The sequence below is a fragment of the Salvelinus namaycush genome, chromosome 27 (genome assembly GCF_016432855.1).
Source record: "Salvelinus namaycush isolate Seneca chromosome 27, SaNama_1.0, whole genome shotgun sequence".
Classification (NCBI taxonomy): domain Eukaryota; kingdom Metazoa; phylum Chordata; class Actinopteri; order Salmoniformes; family Salmonidae; genus Salvelinus; species Salvelinus namaycush.
This window is the reverse complement of record NC_052333.1, coordinates 31,597,687-31,611,679: the sequence shown is the minus strand read 5'-3', so window position 1 is coordinate 31,611,679 and position 13,993 is coordinate 31,597,687. Positions and strand designations below refer to the sequence as shown.

General features: G+C 48.1%; 1 protein-coding gene across 1 annotated transcript; it reads left to right on the top strand.

The window, feature by feature from the left end:
* Positions 1-387: 387 nt before the first annotated feature.
* On the top strand, positions 388-12,685 carry LOC120022068 (voltage-dependent calcium channel gamma-4 subunit-like). Its single transcript, XM_038965871.1, has 4 exons — positions 388-613; positions 3,822-3,905; positions 10,294-10,434; positions 11,868-12,685. The coding sequence occupies exons 1-4, from the start codon at positions 388-390 to the stop codon at positions 12,683-12,685; spliced, it is 1,269 nt and encodes a 422-aa protein (XP_038821799.1).
* The last annotated feature ends 1,308 nt before the right edge of the window (positions 12,686-13,993 follow it).

Below are 13,993 nucleotides of genomic sequence, written 5' to 3'. Positions count from 1 at the left end.
AAAGGAAACAATATGATTTACCCAAGTAATTATTCTGTAACTAGACTAGACAGTTATACTGAAGTTTTCGGTTTTTGCCCTTCTCAAAGGGCTTTTGTATTAAAACAATTACAAGTCATCAGAGAGACAAAGCACTGACAATGCTTTTGTAATTGTCCCTCTGGGATTAATGAAGTCTTATTGAATTGAAATCGACACACCAGGTTTTGGACATCCAGGTCAATAACGGGTCAATTGCGGTATATCGGTTTGTTTCCTTTGAAACACAGACAAACCCACACCGTTCAAGAGGATACTCTTGATTTGTAGCTTTTCAGGCGTCTTTTCCATTTCACCAGTTCTTCTCTTTCTCAATCCCTCTCTCTCCTCCCTCTCTCCGGCCCAGTCATGGTGTGGTGGGAGAAGGGGATCCAGGTTGTCCTCACCACTTTGGGGGCGTTTGCAGCCTTTTCCCTGATGGCGGTGGCCATTGGGACGGACTACTGGCTGTACGCACGGGCCTTCATCTGCAACAGCACGGCCAACTCCTCCCAGGATGACCCCAACAACAAGGACAAGAAAGACCCTGGTGCCCTCACCCACTCTGGCCTTTGGAGGATCTGCTGTCTGGAGGGTAAGGGGAGGTCTAGATGTGTGTGGGGAGGGGGAGAGGTGATGGGGGGATCAGTGTCTTTCCAGGGTTTGGTGGGGTCAGATGAATGCCTCAGTGTGTGTGTGGGTGTGGGTGTGTGTGTGTGTGTGGGTGGGTGTGGGTAGGTGTGGGTGTGTGGGTGGATCACTGTGTTTGGCTCAGTGTGTTTACATATTTCCCCATTTGTGTGTGCACGCGCATTTATGTGCACATACGTGCGTGTGCAGGTGTGTGTACAAGAGTGTGTGTGTTGTGCAGCTGATGAGCAGCTCAACCATGAAAGACACGGTTCGACACAGTGCAACCTGGAGTGCATTTAGAGGACATCCAGTGGGCAGTGGCAGACAGTCAGGAGAAAAAAAGGCACATTTCAAGAGCTGCTTATCTAACATGATCAAACATTAGCATTTTTCCCCTATTGTCATCTGCGAGAAACTAGTCTTGTCGAGAACCATGCGTGACAATGACTTGATTTTGAAGGTTTGGCTACGTGAGACCAGCGAATGCCAAAGAGGACAATTGTGACCGACTGGTTCGGTTCAGTCTTATGTAGCAAATTTGAAATTGTGTTCTTTTTTATTTTTACATTGGATACAGGTCTCTGAGCTAGAAAATGGTTTATCATACACTACAGTTGAGGAACAATGGGAATGTAATTCTGCTTTGAAAGTTGATAAACTTGTAACCTCACTTTTGAGAAAATGGCCTTTGACTGTTTTGGTGCACCTATTGAAGAGCTCTTCTTTGTTTACACCTATTCAGCATCATTCACACCCTCTCAAGCTTTAGCCCCACCCATCTCTTTAAGGGTTGATCCGAGCGTTCTGTCCAACAACAGCAGTCGGGCACCCAAGCTAACTGGCTAACGTTGGCTAGCTTGCTAGCTACTTCCAGACACGAATGAGAGAACAGCTCACTCTGACTATTTTACTCGCCCTAGCAGAGCTGGTTAGGCTGTTTTTATGTTATCCAGAGCCTTGGTAACTCAGACGAGAGTGCTCTGAAATTGGAGTAGATAGCCAGAGCGAATTTACCAGCTACGTATATCAACAGTTGTCGCAGTGACATCGTTAACATTCAATTGAAATGGTTACTTGCATAGTGGTGTCACGTAGCTAGGAGTGGTGGGTGCGGAGTCAGGCGCAGAGAGCAGAGGGTTCTTTGGGTTTGCCGTATTTATTCCGGTAGGAATAAGGTCACGCCAACAACAACAGGCGAAAATAATGACCTCCCCAAAACAGGACACCAAACAGTCCAAAAACAAACACAACCATCCACACACAGAACAGAAAACAAGCCCGCACAAAGCAGGCGGGCCTAGAAGGCTTAAATAGCCCTGAACAAAACCCCAAACGAGAAACAGGTGAAACCAATACAGACATAACCAACAGAAAAGGAAAAGGGAATCGGTGGCAGCTAGTAGACCGGTGACGACGACCGCCGAGCGCCGCCTGAACAGGAAGAGGAGCCACCTTCGGTGGAAGTCGTGACAAGTGGAGTCTTTTGTTAAGACATGTAGCTAGCTAGCTAAACAATGAACCATAATCCCAACTCATGATGTTACTACCCTGCATGAATCTGCAGGTAGCTAACCAACCAGGTTCAATGTTAGCTAGCTAGCTAACATTATGCTATAACTAGCAAAGCAAATGGCTCTGAGATACAAATAATATTATTACACAGATACACGTTGCATACATGTAATGTTAGCTAGTGAGCCAGCCAGCTAACGTTAGCTAGCTAAACTATCTTACCCATATACATGGATGGACGCTTCTCCCTCTCTGTCACGGATGCCATGGTTGCCCTTAGTTTGAAAATGTAATCCGGAGATAGGTGTTTTCTCCATTTCCTTGGCTACTGTATCATACTCTAATTCCACCATGCATTCCACTGATTTCAAAACTCGGTCCTCCAGAAAGTGGCGAGCAACACTTATGCAGTTCTACTACGCAATATACATATATTTAAACTACGTTAGACAGAATTACCTACAAATACTGACCAGCTTAAATAGATAGAAGCTTGCTACATGGCAGACCAATCCAAACTCATCTCTCGGCGTGTCAAGCCATTCATTATCTCAGCCAATCATGGCCAGCGGGAAGGTTGCTAACTTTGTCTGTGGCTAAACCAACTAGGCTCGAAATTTAACAATTTTATTCATATTTACAGATGGCATACATGTTTGATATTAAGGCACATGAAAGTTCACATGTTCCAGAAGGCATTTCCGCCCAAAAATGCATTTTGATAACTAAAAAAAATGTCTCTCCTGTGAAATAGTGACGCGGGCATACGCCTAGTTTCCTGTAACGAGTCAGAGTGATGAGTCATTAGTGATAGTCTGATGGAGTGGTTCTCCATTTGCTACCTACAGTAAGTGATAGACCGCAAAAGAGGACAACAGCCATTTTATATAATATTTGTGGCAGATGCTCAACATACTGATTACAGCTTCTTAATTATTGATGAAGTCTGTTGTTTTCTTCAGAGTACAAAGGGTTGTTTGTGGTTCATTTGACTGTCATAATTGACTTGAAAAGGGATTCAAATGAATACTTAATATGTCCATACACCAAGCCCCAGATATCTGTCCTGTCCTGTTTCTGTCTCTAATACCCATCTCGCTCCCATATTTCTGTTTTCTCTCTCTGTCCATCTCTGTTTTCTCTCTCTGTCCATCGCTGTCCATCTCTCTCTCTCTGTCCATCTATTCCTCTCTCTCTCTCTGTCCATCTATCCCTCTCTCTCTCTCTGTCCATCTATCCCTCTCTCTCTCTGTCCATCTATCCCTCTCTCTCTCTGTCCATCTATCCCTCTCTCTCTCTCTGTCCATCTATCCCTCTCTCTCTCTCTCTGTCCAGCTATCCCCCTCTCTCTCTCTGTCCATCTATCCCTCTCTCTCTCTCTGTCCATCTATCCCTCTCTCTCTCTCTCTCTCTCTGTCCATCTCTCTCTCTCTCTCTGTCCATCTCTCTCTCTCTCTCTCTCTCTCTCTCTCTCTCTCTCTCTGTCCATTTCTCTCAATTTCAATTCAATTCAATTCGCTTTATTGGCATGACATAACAATGTACATATTGCCAAAGCTTATTTTGGATCTCTCTCTCTCTCTCTCTCTCTCTCTCTCTCTCTCTCTCTCTCTCTCTCTCTCTCTCTCTCTCTCTCTCTCTCTCTCTCTCTCTCTCAGGGCTGAAGAGAGGAGTGTGTTCTCAGATCAATCATTTCCCGGACGATGCAGACTATGATCAGGATGCAGCAGAGTATCTCTTGCGTGAGTAAGGGGAAGTGGGATCCAGCAGAGTATCTCCTGCGTGAGTAAGGGGACGTGGGATGCAGCAGAGTATCTCCTGCGTGAGTAAGGGGAAGTGGGATCCAGCAGAGTATCTCCTGCGTGAGTAAGGGGACGTGGGATCCAGCAGAGTATCTCCTGCATGAGTAAGGGGAAGTGGGATGCAGCAGAGTATCTCCTGCGTGAGTAAGGGGACGTGGGATCCAGCAGAGTATCTCCTGCGTGAGTAAGGGGACGTGGGATGCAGTAGAGTATCTCCTGCGTGAGTAAGGGGACGTGGGATCCAGCAGAGTATCTCCTGCGTGAGTAAGGGGACGTGGGATCCAGCAGAGTATCTCCTGCGTGAGTAAGGGGACGTGGGATCCAGCAGAGTATCTCCTGCGTGAGTGAGGGGACGTGGGATGCAGCAGAGTATCTCCTGCGTGAGTGAGGGGACGTGGGATGCAGCAGAGTATCTCCTCCGTGAGTAAGGGGACGTGGGATGCAGCAGAGTATCTCCTGCGTGAGTGAGGGGACGTAGGATACAGCAGAGTATCTCCTGCGTGAGTAAGGGGACGTGGGATCCAGCAGAGTATCTCCTGCGTGAGTAAGGGGACGTGGGATGCAGCAGAGTATCTCCTGCGTGAGTAAGGGGACGTGGGATCATAGCAGAGTATCTCCTGCGTGAGTAAGGGGACGTGGGATGCAGCAGAGTATCTCCTGCGTGAGTAAGGGGAAGTGGGATCCAGCAGAGTATCTCCTGCGTGAGTAAGGGGAAGTGGGATCCAGCAGAGTATCTCCTGCGTGAGTAAGGGGAAGTGGGATCCAGCAGAGTATCTCCTGCGTGAGTAAGGGGAAGTGGGCTCCAGCAGAGTATCTCCTGCGTGAGTAAGGGGACGTGGGATCCAGCAGAGTATCTCCTGCGTGAGTAAGGGGACGTGGGATCCAGCAGAGTATCTCCTGCGTGAGTAAGGGGACGTGGGATGCAGCAGAGTATCTCCTGCGTGAGTAAGGGGACGTGGGATGCAGCAGAGTATCTCCTGCGTGAGTAAGGGGATGTGGGATGCAGCAGAGTATCTCCTGCGTGAGTAAGGGGACGTGGGATGCAGCAGAGTATCTCCTGCGTGAGTAAGGGGACGTGGGATCCAGCAGAGTATCTCCTGCGTGAGTAAGGGGACGTGGGATCCAGCAGAGTATCTCCTGCGTGAGTAAGGGGACGTGGGATCCAGCAGAGTATCTCCTGCGTGAGTAAGGGGACGTGGGATGCAGCAGAGTGTCTCCTGCGTGAGTAAGGGGACGTGGGATGCAGCAGAGTGTCTCCTGCGTGAGTAAGGGGACGTGGGATCCAGCAGAGTATCTCCTGCGTGAGTAAGGGGACGTGGGATCCAGCAGAGTATCTCCTGCGTGAGTAAGGGGACGTGGGATCCAGCAGAGTATCTCCTGCGTGAGTATGGGGACGTGGGATGCAGCAGAGTATCTCCTGCGTGAGTAAGGGGACGTGGGATGCAGCAGAGTATCTCCTGCATGAGTAAGGGGACGTGGGATGCAGCAGAGTATCTCCTGCGTGAGTAAGGGGACGTGGGATGCAGCAGAGTATCTCCTGCGTGAGTAAGGGGACGTGGGATGCAGCAGAGTATCTCCTGCGTGAGTAAGGGGAAGTGGGATCCAGCAGAGTATCTCCTGCGTGAGTAAGGGGACGTGGGATCCAGCAGAGTATCTCCTGCATGAGTAAGGGGAAGTGGGATGCAGCAGAGTATCTCCTGCGTGAGTAAGGGGACGTGGGATCCAGCAGAGTATCTCCTGCGTGAGTAAGGGGACGTGGGATGCAGTAGAGTATCTCCTGCGTGAGTAAGGGGACGTGGGATCCAGCAGAGTATCTCCTGCGTGAGTAAGGGGACGTGGGATCCAGCAGAGTATCTCCTGCGTGAGTAAGGGGACGTGGGATCCAGCAGAGTATCTCCTGCGTGAGTGAGGGGACGTGGGATGCAGCAGAGTATCTCCTGCGTGAGTGAGGGGACGTGGGATGCAGCAGAGTATCTCCTCCGTGAGTAAGGGGACGTGGGATGCAGCAGAGTATCTCCTGCGTGAGTGAGGGGACGTAGGATACAGCAGAGTATCTCCTGCGTGAGTAAGGGGACGTGGGATCCAGCAGAGTATCTCCTGCGTGAGTAAGGGGACGTGGGATGCAGCAGAGTATCTCCTGCGTGAGTAAGGGGACGTGGGATCATAGCAGAGTATCTCCTGCGTGAGTAAGGGGACGTGGGATGCAGCAGAGTATCTCCTGCGTGAGTAAGGGGAAGTGGGATCCAGCAGAGTATCTCCTGCGTGAGTAAGGGGAAGTGGGATCCAGCAGAGTATCTCCTGCGTGAGTAAGGGGAAGTGGGATCCAGCAGAGTATCTCCTGCGTGAGTAAGGGGAAGTGGGCTCCAGCAGAGTATCTCCTGCGTGAGTAAGGGGACGTGGGATCCAGCAGAGTATCTCCTGCGTGAGTAAGGGGACGTGGGATCCAGCAGAGTATCTCCTGCGTGAGTAAGGGGACGTGGGATGCAGCAGAGTATCTCCTGCGTGAGTAAGGGGACGTGGGATGCAGCAGAGTATCTCCTGCGTGAGTAAGGGGATGTGGGATGCAGCAGAGTATCTCCTGCGTGAGTAAGGGGACGTGGGATGCAGCAGAGTATCTCCTGCATGAGTAAGGGGACGTGGGATCCAGCAGAGTATCTCCTGCGTGAGTAAGGGGACGTGGGATCCAGCAGAGTATCTCCTGCGTGAGTAAGGGGACGTGGGATCCAGCAGAGTATCTCCTGCGTGAGTAAGGGGACGTGGGATGCAGCAGAGTGTCTCCTGCGTGAGTAAGGGGACGTGGGATGCAGCAGAGTGTCTCCTGCGTGAGTAAGGGGACGTGGGATCCAGCAGAGTATCTCCTGCGTGAGTAAGGGGACGTGGGATCCAGCAGAGTATCTCCTGCGTGAGTAAGGGGACGTGGGATCCAGCAGAGTATCTCCTGCGTGAGTATGGGGACGTGGGATGCAGCAGAGTATCTCCTGCGTGAGTAAGGGGACGTGGGATGCAGCAGAGTATCTCCTGCATGAGTAAGGGGACGTGGGATGCAGCAGAGTATCTCCTGCGTGAGTAAGGGGACGTGGGATGCAGCAGAGTATCTCCTGCGTGAGTAAGGGGACGTGGGATCCAGCAGAGTATCTCCTGCGTGAGTAAGGGGACGTGGGATCCAGCAGAGTATCTCCTGCGTGAGTAAGGGGACGTGGGATCCAGCAGAGTATCTCCTGCGTGAGTAAGGGGACGTGGGATCCAGCAGAGTATCTCCTGCGTGAGTAAGGGGACATGGGATCCAGCAGAGTATCTCCTGCGTGAGTAAGGGGACGTGGGATCCAGCAGAGTATCTCCTGCGTGAGTAAGGAGACGTGGGATGCAGCAGAGTATCTCCTGCGTGAGTGAGGGGACGTGGGATCCAGCAGAGTATCTCCTGCGTGAGTAAGGGGACGTGGGATCCAGCAGAGTATCTCCTGTTTGAGTAAGGGGACATGGGATCCAGCAGAGTATCTCCTGCGTGAGTAAGGGGACGTGGGATCCAGCAGAGTATCTCCTGCCTGAGTAAGGGGACGTGGGATGCAGCAGAGTATCTCCTGCGTGAGTAAGAGGAAGTGGGATGCAGCAGAGTATCTCCTGCGTGAGTAAGGGGACGTGGGATCCAGTAGATTATCTCCTGCGTGAGTAAGGGGACGTGGGATCCAGCAGAGTATCTCCTGCGTGAGTAAGGGGACGTGGGATCCAGCAGAGTATCTCCTGCGTGAGTAAGGGGACGTGGGATGCAGCAGAGTATCTCCTGCGTCAGTAAGGGGAAGTGGGATGCAGCAGAGTGTCTCCTGCGTGAGTAAGGGGACGTGGGATGCAGCAGAGTATCTCCTGCGTGAGTAAGAGGAAGTGGGATGCAGCAGAGTATCTCCTGCGTGAGTAAGGGGACGTGGGATCCAGTAGATTATCTCCTGCGTGAGTAAGGGGACGTGGGATCCAGCAGAGTATCTCCTGCGTGAGTAAGGGGACGTGGGATCCAGTAGAGTATCTCTTGCGTGAGTAAGGGGACGTGGGATGCAGCAGAGTATCTCCTGCGTGAGTAAGGGGACGTGGGATGCAGCAGAGTGTCTCCTGCGTGAGTAAGGGGACGTGGGATCCAGCAGAGTATCTCCTGCGTGAGTAAGGGGACGTGGGATCCAGCAGAGTATCTCCTGCGTGAGTAAGGGGACGTGGGATGCAGCAGAGTATCTCCTGCGTGAGTAAGGGGACGTGGGATCCAGCAGAGTATCTCCTGCGTGAGTAAGGGGAAGTGGGATGCAGCAGAGTATCTCCTGCGTGAGTAAGGGGACGTGGGATGCAGCAGAGTATCTCCTGTGTGAGTAAGGGGAAGTGGGATGCAGCAGAGGATCTCCTGCGTGAGTGAGGGATGCAGCAGAGGATCTCCTGCGTGAGTAAGGGGATGTGGGATCCAGCAGAGTATCTCCTGCGTGAGTAAGGGGAAGTGGGATGCAGCAGAGTATCTCCTGCGTGAGTGAGGGGACATGGGATGCAGCTGAGTATCTCCTGCGTGAGTAAGGGGACGTGGGATGCAGTAGAGTATCTCCTGCGTGAGTGAGGGGACATGGGATGCAGCAGAGTATCTCCTGCGTGAGTAAGGGGACATGGGATGCAGCTGAGTATCTCCTGCGTGAGTAAGGGGACGTGGGATGCAGTAGAGTATCTCCTGCGTGAGTGAGGGGACATGGGATGCAGCAGAGTATCTCCTGCGTGAGTGAGGGGACGTGGGCAGTGGGAGGATGTCACCAGAAAGATGTGATGTCGAATTGAAAAGAAATGCTGGGAAACAGTATTAGTGAATGCCGAGGTACAAGGTTATGAGTTAGCTAACTCAGTCAGTATCTCTCATTTGCCGGAGGGAATTATAACAAAGGAATAGGATATTCCAATCAAACCAGAACATCGGTTGGAATATGAATGTAGGATACATTTAGTCATTTATGAAAGGTGTTACAAAAGAAAAGCTTAGTGTGGCATATTACTCTACCCCAGATGGTGACAATGTCACATACGCAGCCGGAAAAGCAAGGGTTGGAACCAGTTCAGGGAACAGAATCAAAAACTGGAAAATAACAAAATGATTTGAGTAACGGAACCCGTGATCTATACTGTTCCAGAACGGAACCGTTATTTTAAAAGCATGGGAACCGGTTAATAACATTCTTTTACATTCTGGACATTTTTTTTCTCCAGTCCACAACAAAGCCCCTATGTCACTCAGAAACGTATTCCAGCGTCTCCCTGGCAGCTGGAAATCTTTACCAGTGGGTGTGCGTGTGTGTGTAGGCTACCTGCATAGGTTACTGTAGCCACCTGATGATGTTACAAGCATGATTCCGAAATTGGGGAGATATACTGTAGTTACCACATTGGATTTATTAAGTACAGAAAGGTAAGACGTGTTTTTAATTCTAGTGCTGCTCGGCACGCACAAGCTTGTTAGCTAGGTACGTTTGCTCTGGTCCAACATTAAACCAACTCAGAAGTTCAAAGACATTCAAGTTCCTCCATAGAGCTGCTCCTCCTCCGTAGGTGTAATTCTGTTGGCGTAATTCAGATAACGCATCATAACAAGATGCCCAGCGCTTCAAGGCAAGCCTTCCTCCATCCTCTCTTGCTTTGTTCTCACCTGTAACATTTCAGTTGCATCTGGCGCCTTACACTGTGACTGGCAGCACAGTGTGTCTGTGTTTGTCTTTCATTATGATTAAACCATGCTGTTACGGCAAAATATAATTAGCTCTTTGTGACTTTCCTATACAGATTATATCGCTTACCTGCTCGTTTAGCTGCTCTATCCGCACTGATTGGTGAAGTAATTTAATCTACAGATAAATGTAATATTTTTTTGGACTATTTTAGAGGTTTAAAATGGAACAGAAAGGAATAATATAAACCGGTACTTTTTGGGGAGTTCAAACCGGTTCAGAATTTTATTTTGCTGGTCGGAACATTGGAACGTAACTACACAAATAATGGTTCTGTTCAGAACGAAACGAGAGGAAAATAATTTAGGTTTCTACCCCTGCAAGTCACCTTCACAACTTTATCTTTAATCATTCATCTTTAGTATATATTTGCTCAGCTCAGCAGGTTATGACACAGTAAGGTTGCAGTCGCTTCCAATATTATCAGAGGATAGGAAGTCCTATCTAAGCAAAGTTCCAGGTAGAAGATACCCATAGGCATAGATCTAGGCTCAAATTACCCTCCCCAAATCACAACTATAACCATTAACCACTTTCAACAAGAAACTGACCTTAGATCAGCGACTAAGGAACATTTCACCACCCTCCGTCTGCAGGTGTGGTCCGAGCCTCCAGTATCTTCCCCATCCTGAGTGCTATACTCCTCCTGATGGGAGCCATGTGTGTTGCATCCAGCAGCTTCTACAAGAGCAAGAGGAACATCATCCTAGGAGGAGGCATCCTGTTTGTGGCTGCTGGTAAGGCGCTGGCGTCTTGTTCTTGACGGTTTCTCTATTACTCAGTACACATGGGGCTGGTTTCCTGGACACAGATGAAGCCTAGTCCTGGAGTTCAAATCCTGCTCAATGGTGTCTCATACTCCTTTTCCTCTTGTTAAGATGGAATGTTCTCAAGGGTCTCTGAACTCGGAAAAGTGTTATTGTTAAGGCTAATATCATCCATCCATGATATTCACTTTTGTGTTGTGTTTCCCTCCCCATAACTCGTTTCATGTTAATGATGTTGGTTGCAGCTTAGATTTCCCACATGCAATTTTTTATAATTTTAACTAGGCAAGTCAGTTAAGAACAAATTCTTATTTACAATGACGGCTTACCGGGGAACAGTGGGTTAACTGTCTTGTTTAGGGGTAGAACGACAGATTTTTACCTTGTCAGCTCGAGGATTCGATCCAGCAACCTTTCGGTTATGCCCAACGCTCTAACCACTAGGCTACCTGCCGCCACATACAGTAAATCATCCCTTGAGTGGAGACTCAGGTCAATGAGACATAACACAAGAGAAGTAATCAAGTTGAGATGGTTCGTTTAGAGCCATTCCCCCACCCCCCTATGGAATAGCTCAGAGAAAATCAAAGGCATATTATACTGAACCAAAATGTAAACGCAGCAGGCAACAATTTAAAAGATTTTACTGAGGTTCCAGTTCATATAAGGAAATCAGTCAATTGAACTACATTTATTAGGTCCTAATCTATGGATTTCACATGACTGGGCAGGCGCGCAGATTTGGGTGGGCCTGGGAGGGCATAGGCCCACCCACTTGGGAGTCAAGCCCACCCACTGGAGAGCCAAGCCCAGCCAATCAGAATGAGTTTTTTCCCACAAAAGGGCTTTATTAGAAACAGAAATACTCTCAGACGATCCCACAGGTGAAGAAGCCGGATGTGGTGGTCCTGGCTGGGCTGGTGTGGTTACATGTGGTCTGTGGTTGTGAGGCCGGTTGGACGTACTGACAAATTCTCTAAAACAACGTTGGAGGCGGCTTATGGTAGAGAAATTAACATTCAATTGTCTGGCAACAGCTCTGGTGGACATTCATGCAGTCAGCATGCCAATTGCACGCTACCTCAAAACTCGCAAAACTGCACATTTTAGAGTGGTGCACCTGTGCAATGATCATTCTCTTTAAACAGCTTCTTGATATGCCACACCTGTCAGGTGGATGGATTATCTTGGCAAAGGAGAAATGCTCACTAAAAAAGGATGTAAACAAATCTGTGGTCAAAACTTGAGAGAAATAAGCTTTTGTACATTTGAAACATTTCTGGGATCTTTTATTTCATCTCATGAAACCAAGACTCTACATGTTGTGTTTATATTTTGTTCCGTGTAGATTCCAGTCTATATCTCTTTTTTTTTTACACGTCTCACCTCTGTCTGTCCCCCAGGCCTGAGCAACATCATCGGCGTGATCGTGTACATCTCTGCGGCGCTAAGCGACATCTCGCCCAAGAAGGACGAGGACAAGAAGTGGCATTACTCGTACGGCTGGTCCTTCTACTTCGGAGGCCTCTCCTTCATCCTGGCTGAGATGGTGGGCGTCCTGGCCGTCAACATTTACATCGAGAAGAACAAGGAGCTGCGCTGCCGCTCTCGCACCGAACTCTTCAAGAGCACCACGAACGCCATGCTCCGCCTGCCCAGCTACCGCTTCCGCCGGCGCTCCCGCTCCAGCTCGCACTCTACCGACCCGCCACGCTCCCCCCGTGACACCTCACCCACAGACGCCAAGAGCTTTGCATTACCGCCGTCTGCCCCGCCTTTCTCTGTGGCCACCCTTCCCAACCCGCACCATGCTGGTGGAGGAGTAGGGGGCGATATCTCCATGTATACCCTGACCCGGGACTCCAAGATGGGGAGTCTTGGTGGCGGCGGGCCCCCCCTCTACGGCACGGTGGACCGGGCCTCCCTCTACCAGCTGCACAGCTACTTCCCCAATGAGGAAGTGGGGGTGATGATGAGCGGCACGCTGCCTTCTCTCTCCAAGTCCAACCTCTCTGCGGCGGGCCAGAATGCCGCGGTCGGCGGCACTGCCATTGCGCCCCTGAATACCTTGTCGTCCTCCGGTCCTACCCCCCAGCAGCCACCTCTGTCCACAGGCACCATGGAGAGAGAGAGGGGCATGGGCACCCTGGACCGGCTGGGGGGCAAACGGAACAGGGACACTGACTCGGACACGCTGAACAGGAGAACCACGCCAGTGTGACTACTATGAATATATCTATTCCACTGACGAGAATATCAAATGTATTATTAACAACATTATTGAGGATATATTCATTTTGAAATGCACAATATGTCTATAGTTGTAAACTTTGGTTTGTGCTTGATTATCATAGCCAGGTTGCAAGACTGTAAAGATGGTAACTTCTTGAATATTATCACATTGCTGTTGTTTTTATTCTCGTAATCGTAAATGCAGGGTAAATTTGTACATTTTGAACTATGATTTTTGTATTTTTGTATTTCTTGAAAGTTTTCATTGATTTCTAGCTCCATCACATTAAATCTGATGGCGTCATGCGGGAAGCATGTGCGCAAATTATGAGTGTAATATTGTATTTGTATTTTATTTCAAATATATTTTATTGGATTATTATTATTAATAATAATAATATTGTTACTTTTATTATTGTTATAATTATTGTTATCATCACATTTTTAAGGCTATTGTTTTTGTTTGTTAATACAAGTATAACCAACATAGCCTAATCTGTGTTTTTTATTCTTCATGACAAGTGTATTAGATTATAGGCTTTATTTTAGTGATGGTATATACTGTATTCTTAATGTTTTTCTTTAAAGTAGTGATTCTCAACTCGTGGGTCGCGACCCAAATTTGGGTCACGGGAGGTTTTGAATGGGTATACCCATTGTAACTTCTTGAATATTATCACATTGCTGTTGTTTTTATTCTCGTGTCTGAGTATAAATAAAATAATTAAAACATTTACTTAAACGACTAAAAACCAGGTAGAAGTGATGAACTCATTTCATCTCTGAACAATTTTTCTTCAATCATAGTACTTTCAATATAGAGCTAGCAGCGCTAATTAGTGAATTTGGTTGATTTTGTGGACTCAAACAATCGAGTTTATTAACATTCTTCATCAAGAATATGGGTAACTTTGACAAATTTCCTTTGACGTATAATTGCTACAATTACAATCAATATGGAATTCAAAATAGTTTTCCAGATTGCGTTTTCACATATTTTCCTTTTGCAAAGCAAATACTGGGTCACGACTGAGACAACCTGGTTTAATTTGGGTCCCGAGGAAAAACCAGTTGAGAACCACTGCTTTAAAGATCCTACCTTGGGGTTAGGGGGCTGAGAGCCTGTGATCCTGTGATTGAAGAAGACAACAATCTCTTCATAATAAATGATATTTCTACTCTAATACACATTCATCAAACTAAGGACATTTGTGATGTTTAAGCAATACAACATTCTGAGCCTCAAAAATACAAAATAAAACAAATATATTCAATAAAGTTATATATGAAAATGTAT

Bases quoted from the DNA above. Each gene is read 5' to 3' on its own strand.
- LOC120022068 (XM_038965871.1), top strand. From the start codon at position 388: ATGGTGTGGTGGGAGAAGGGGATCCAGGTTGTCCTCACCACTTTGGGG. The intron at 3,906-10,293 runs GTGAGTAAGGGG...CTCCGTCTGCAG, and splicing joins TGCAGCAGAGTATCTCTTGC to GTGTGGTCCGAGCCTCCAGT. The intron at 10,435-11,867 runs GTAAGGCGCTGG...TCTGTCCCCCAG, and splicing joins CATCCTGTTTGTGGCTGCTG to GCCTGAGCAACATCATCGGC.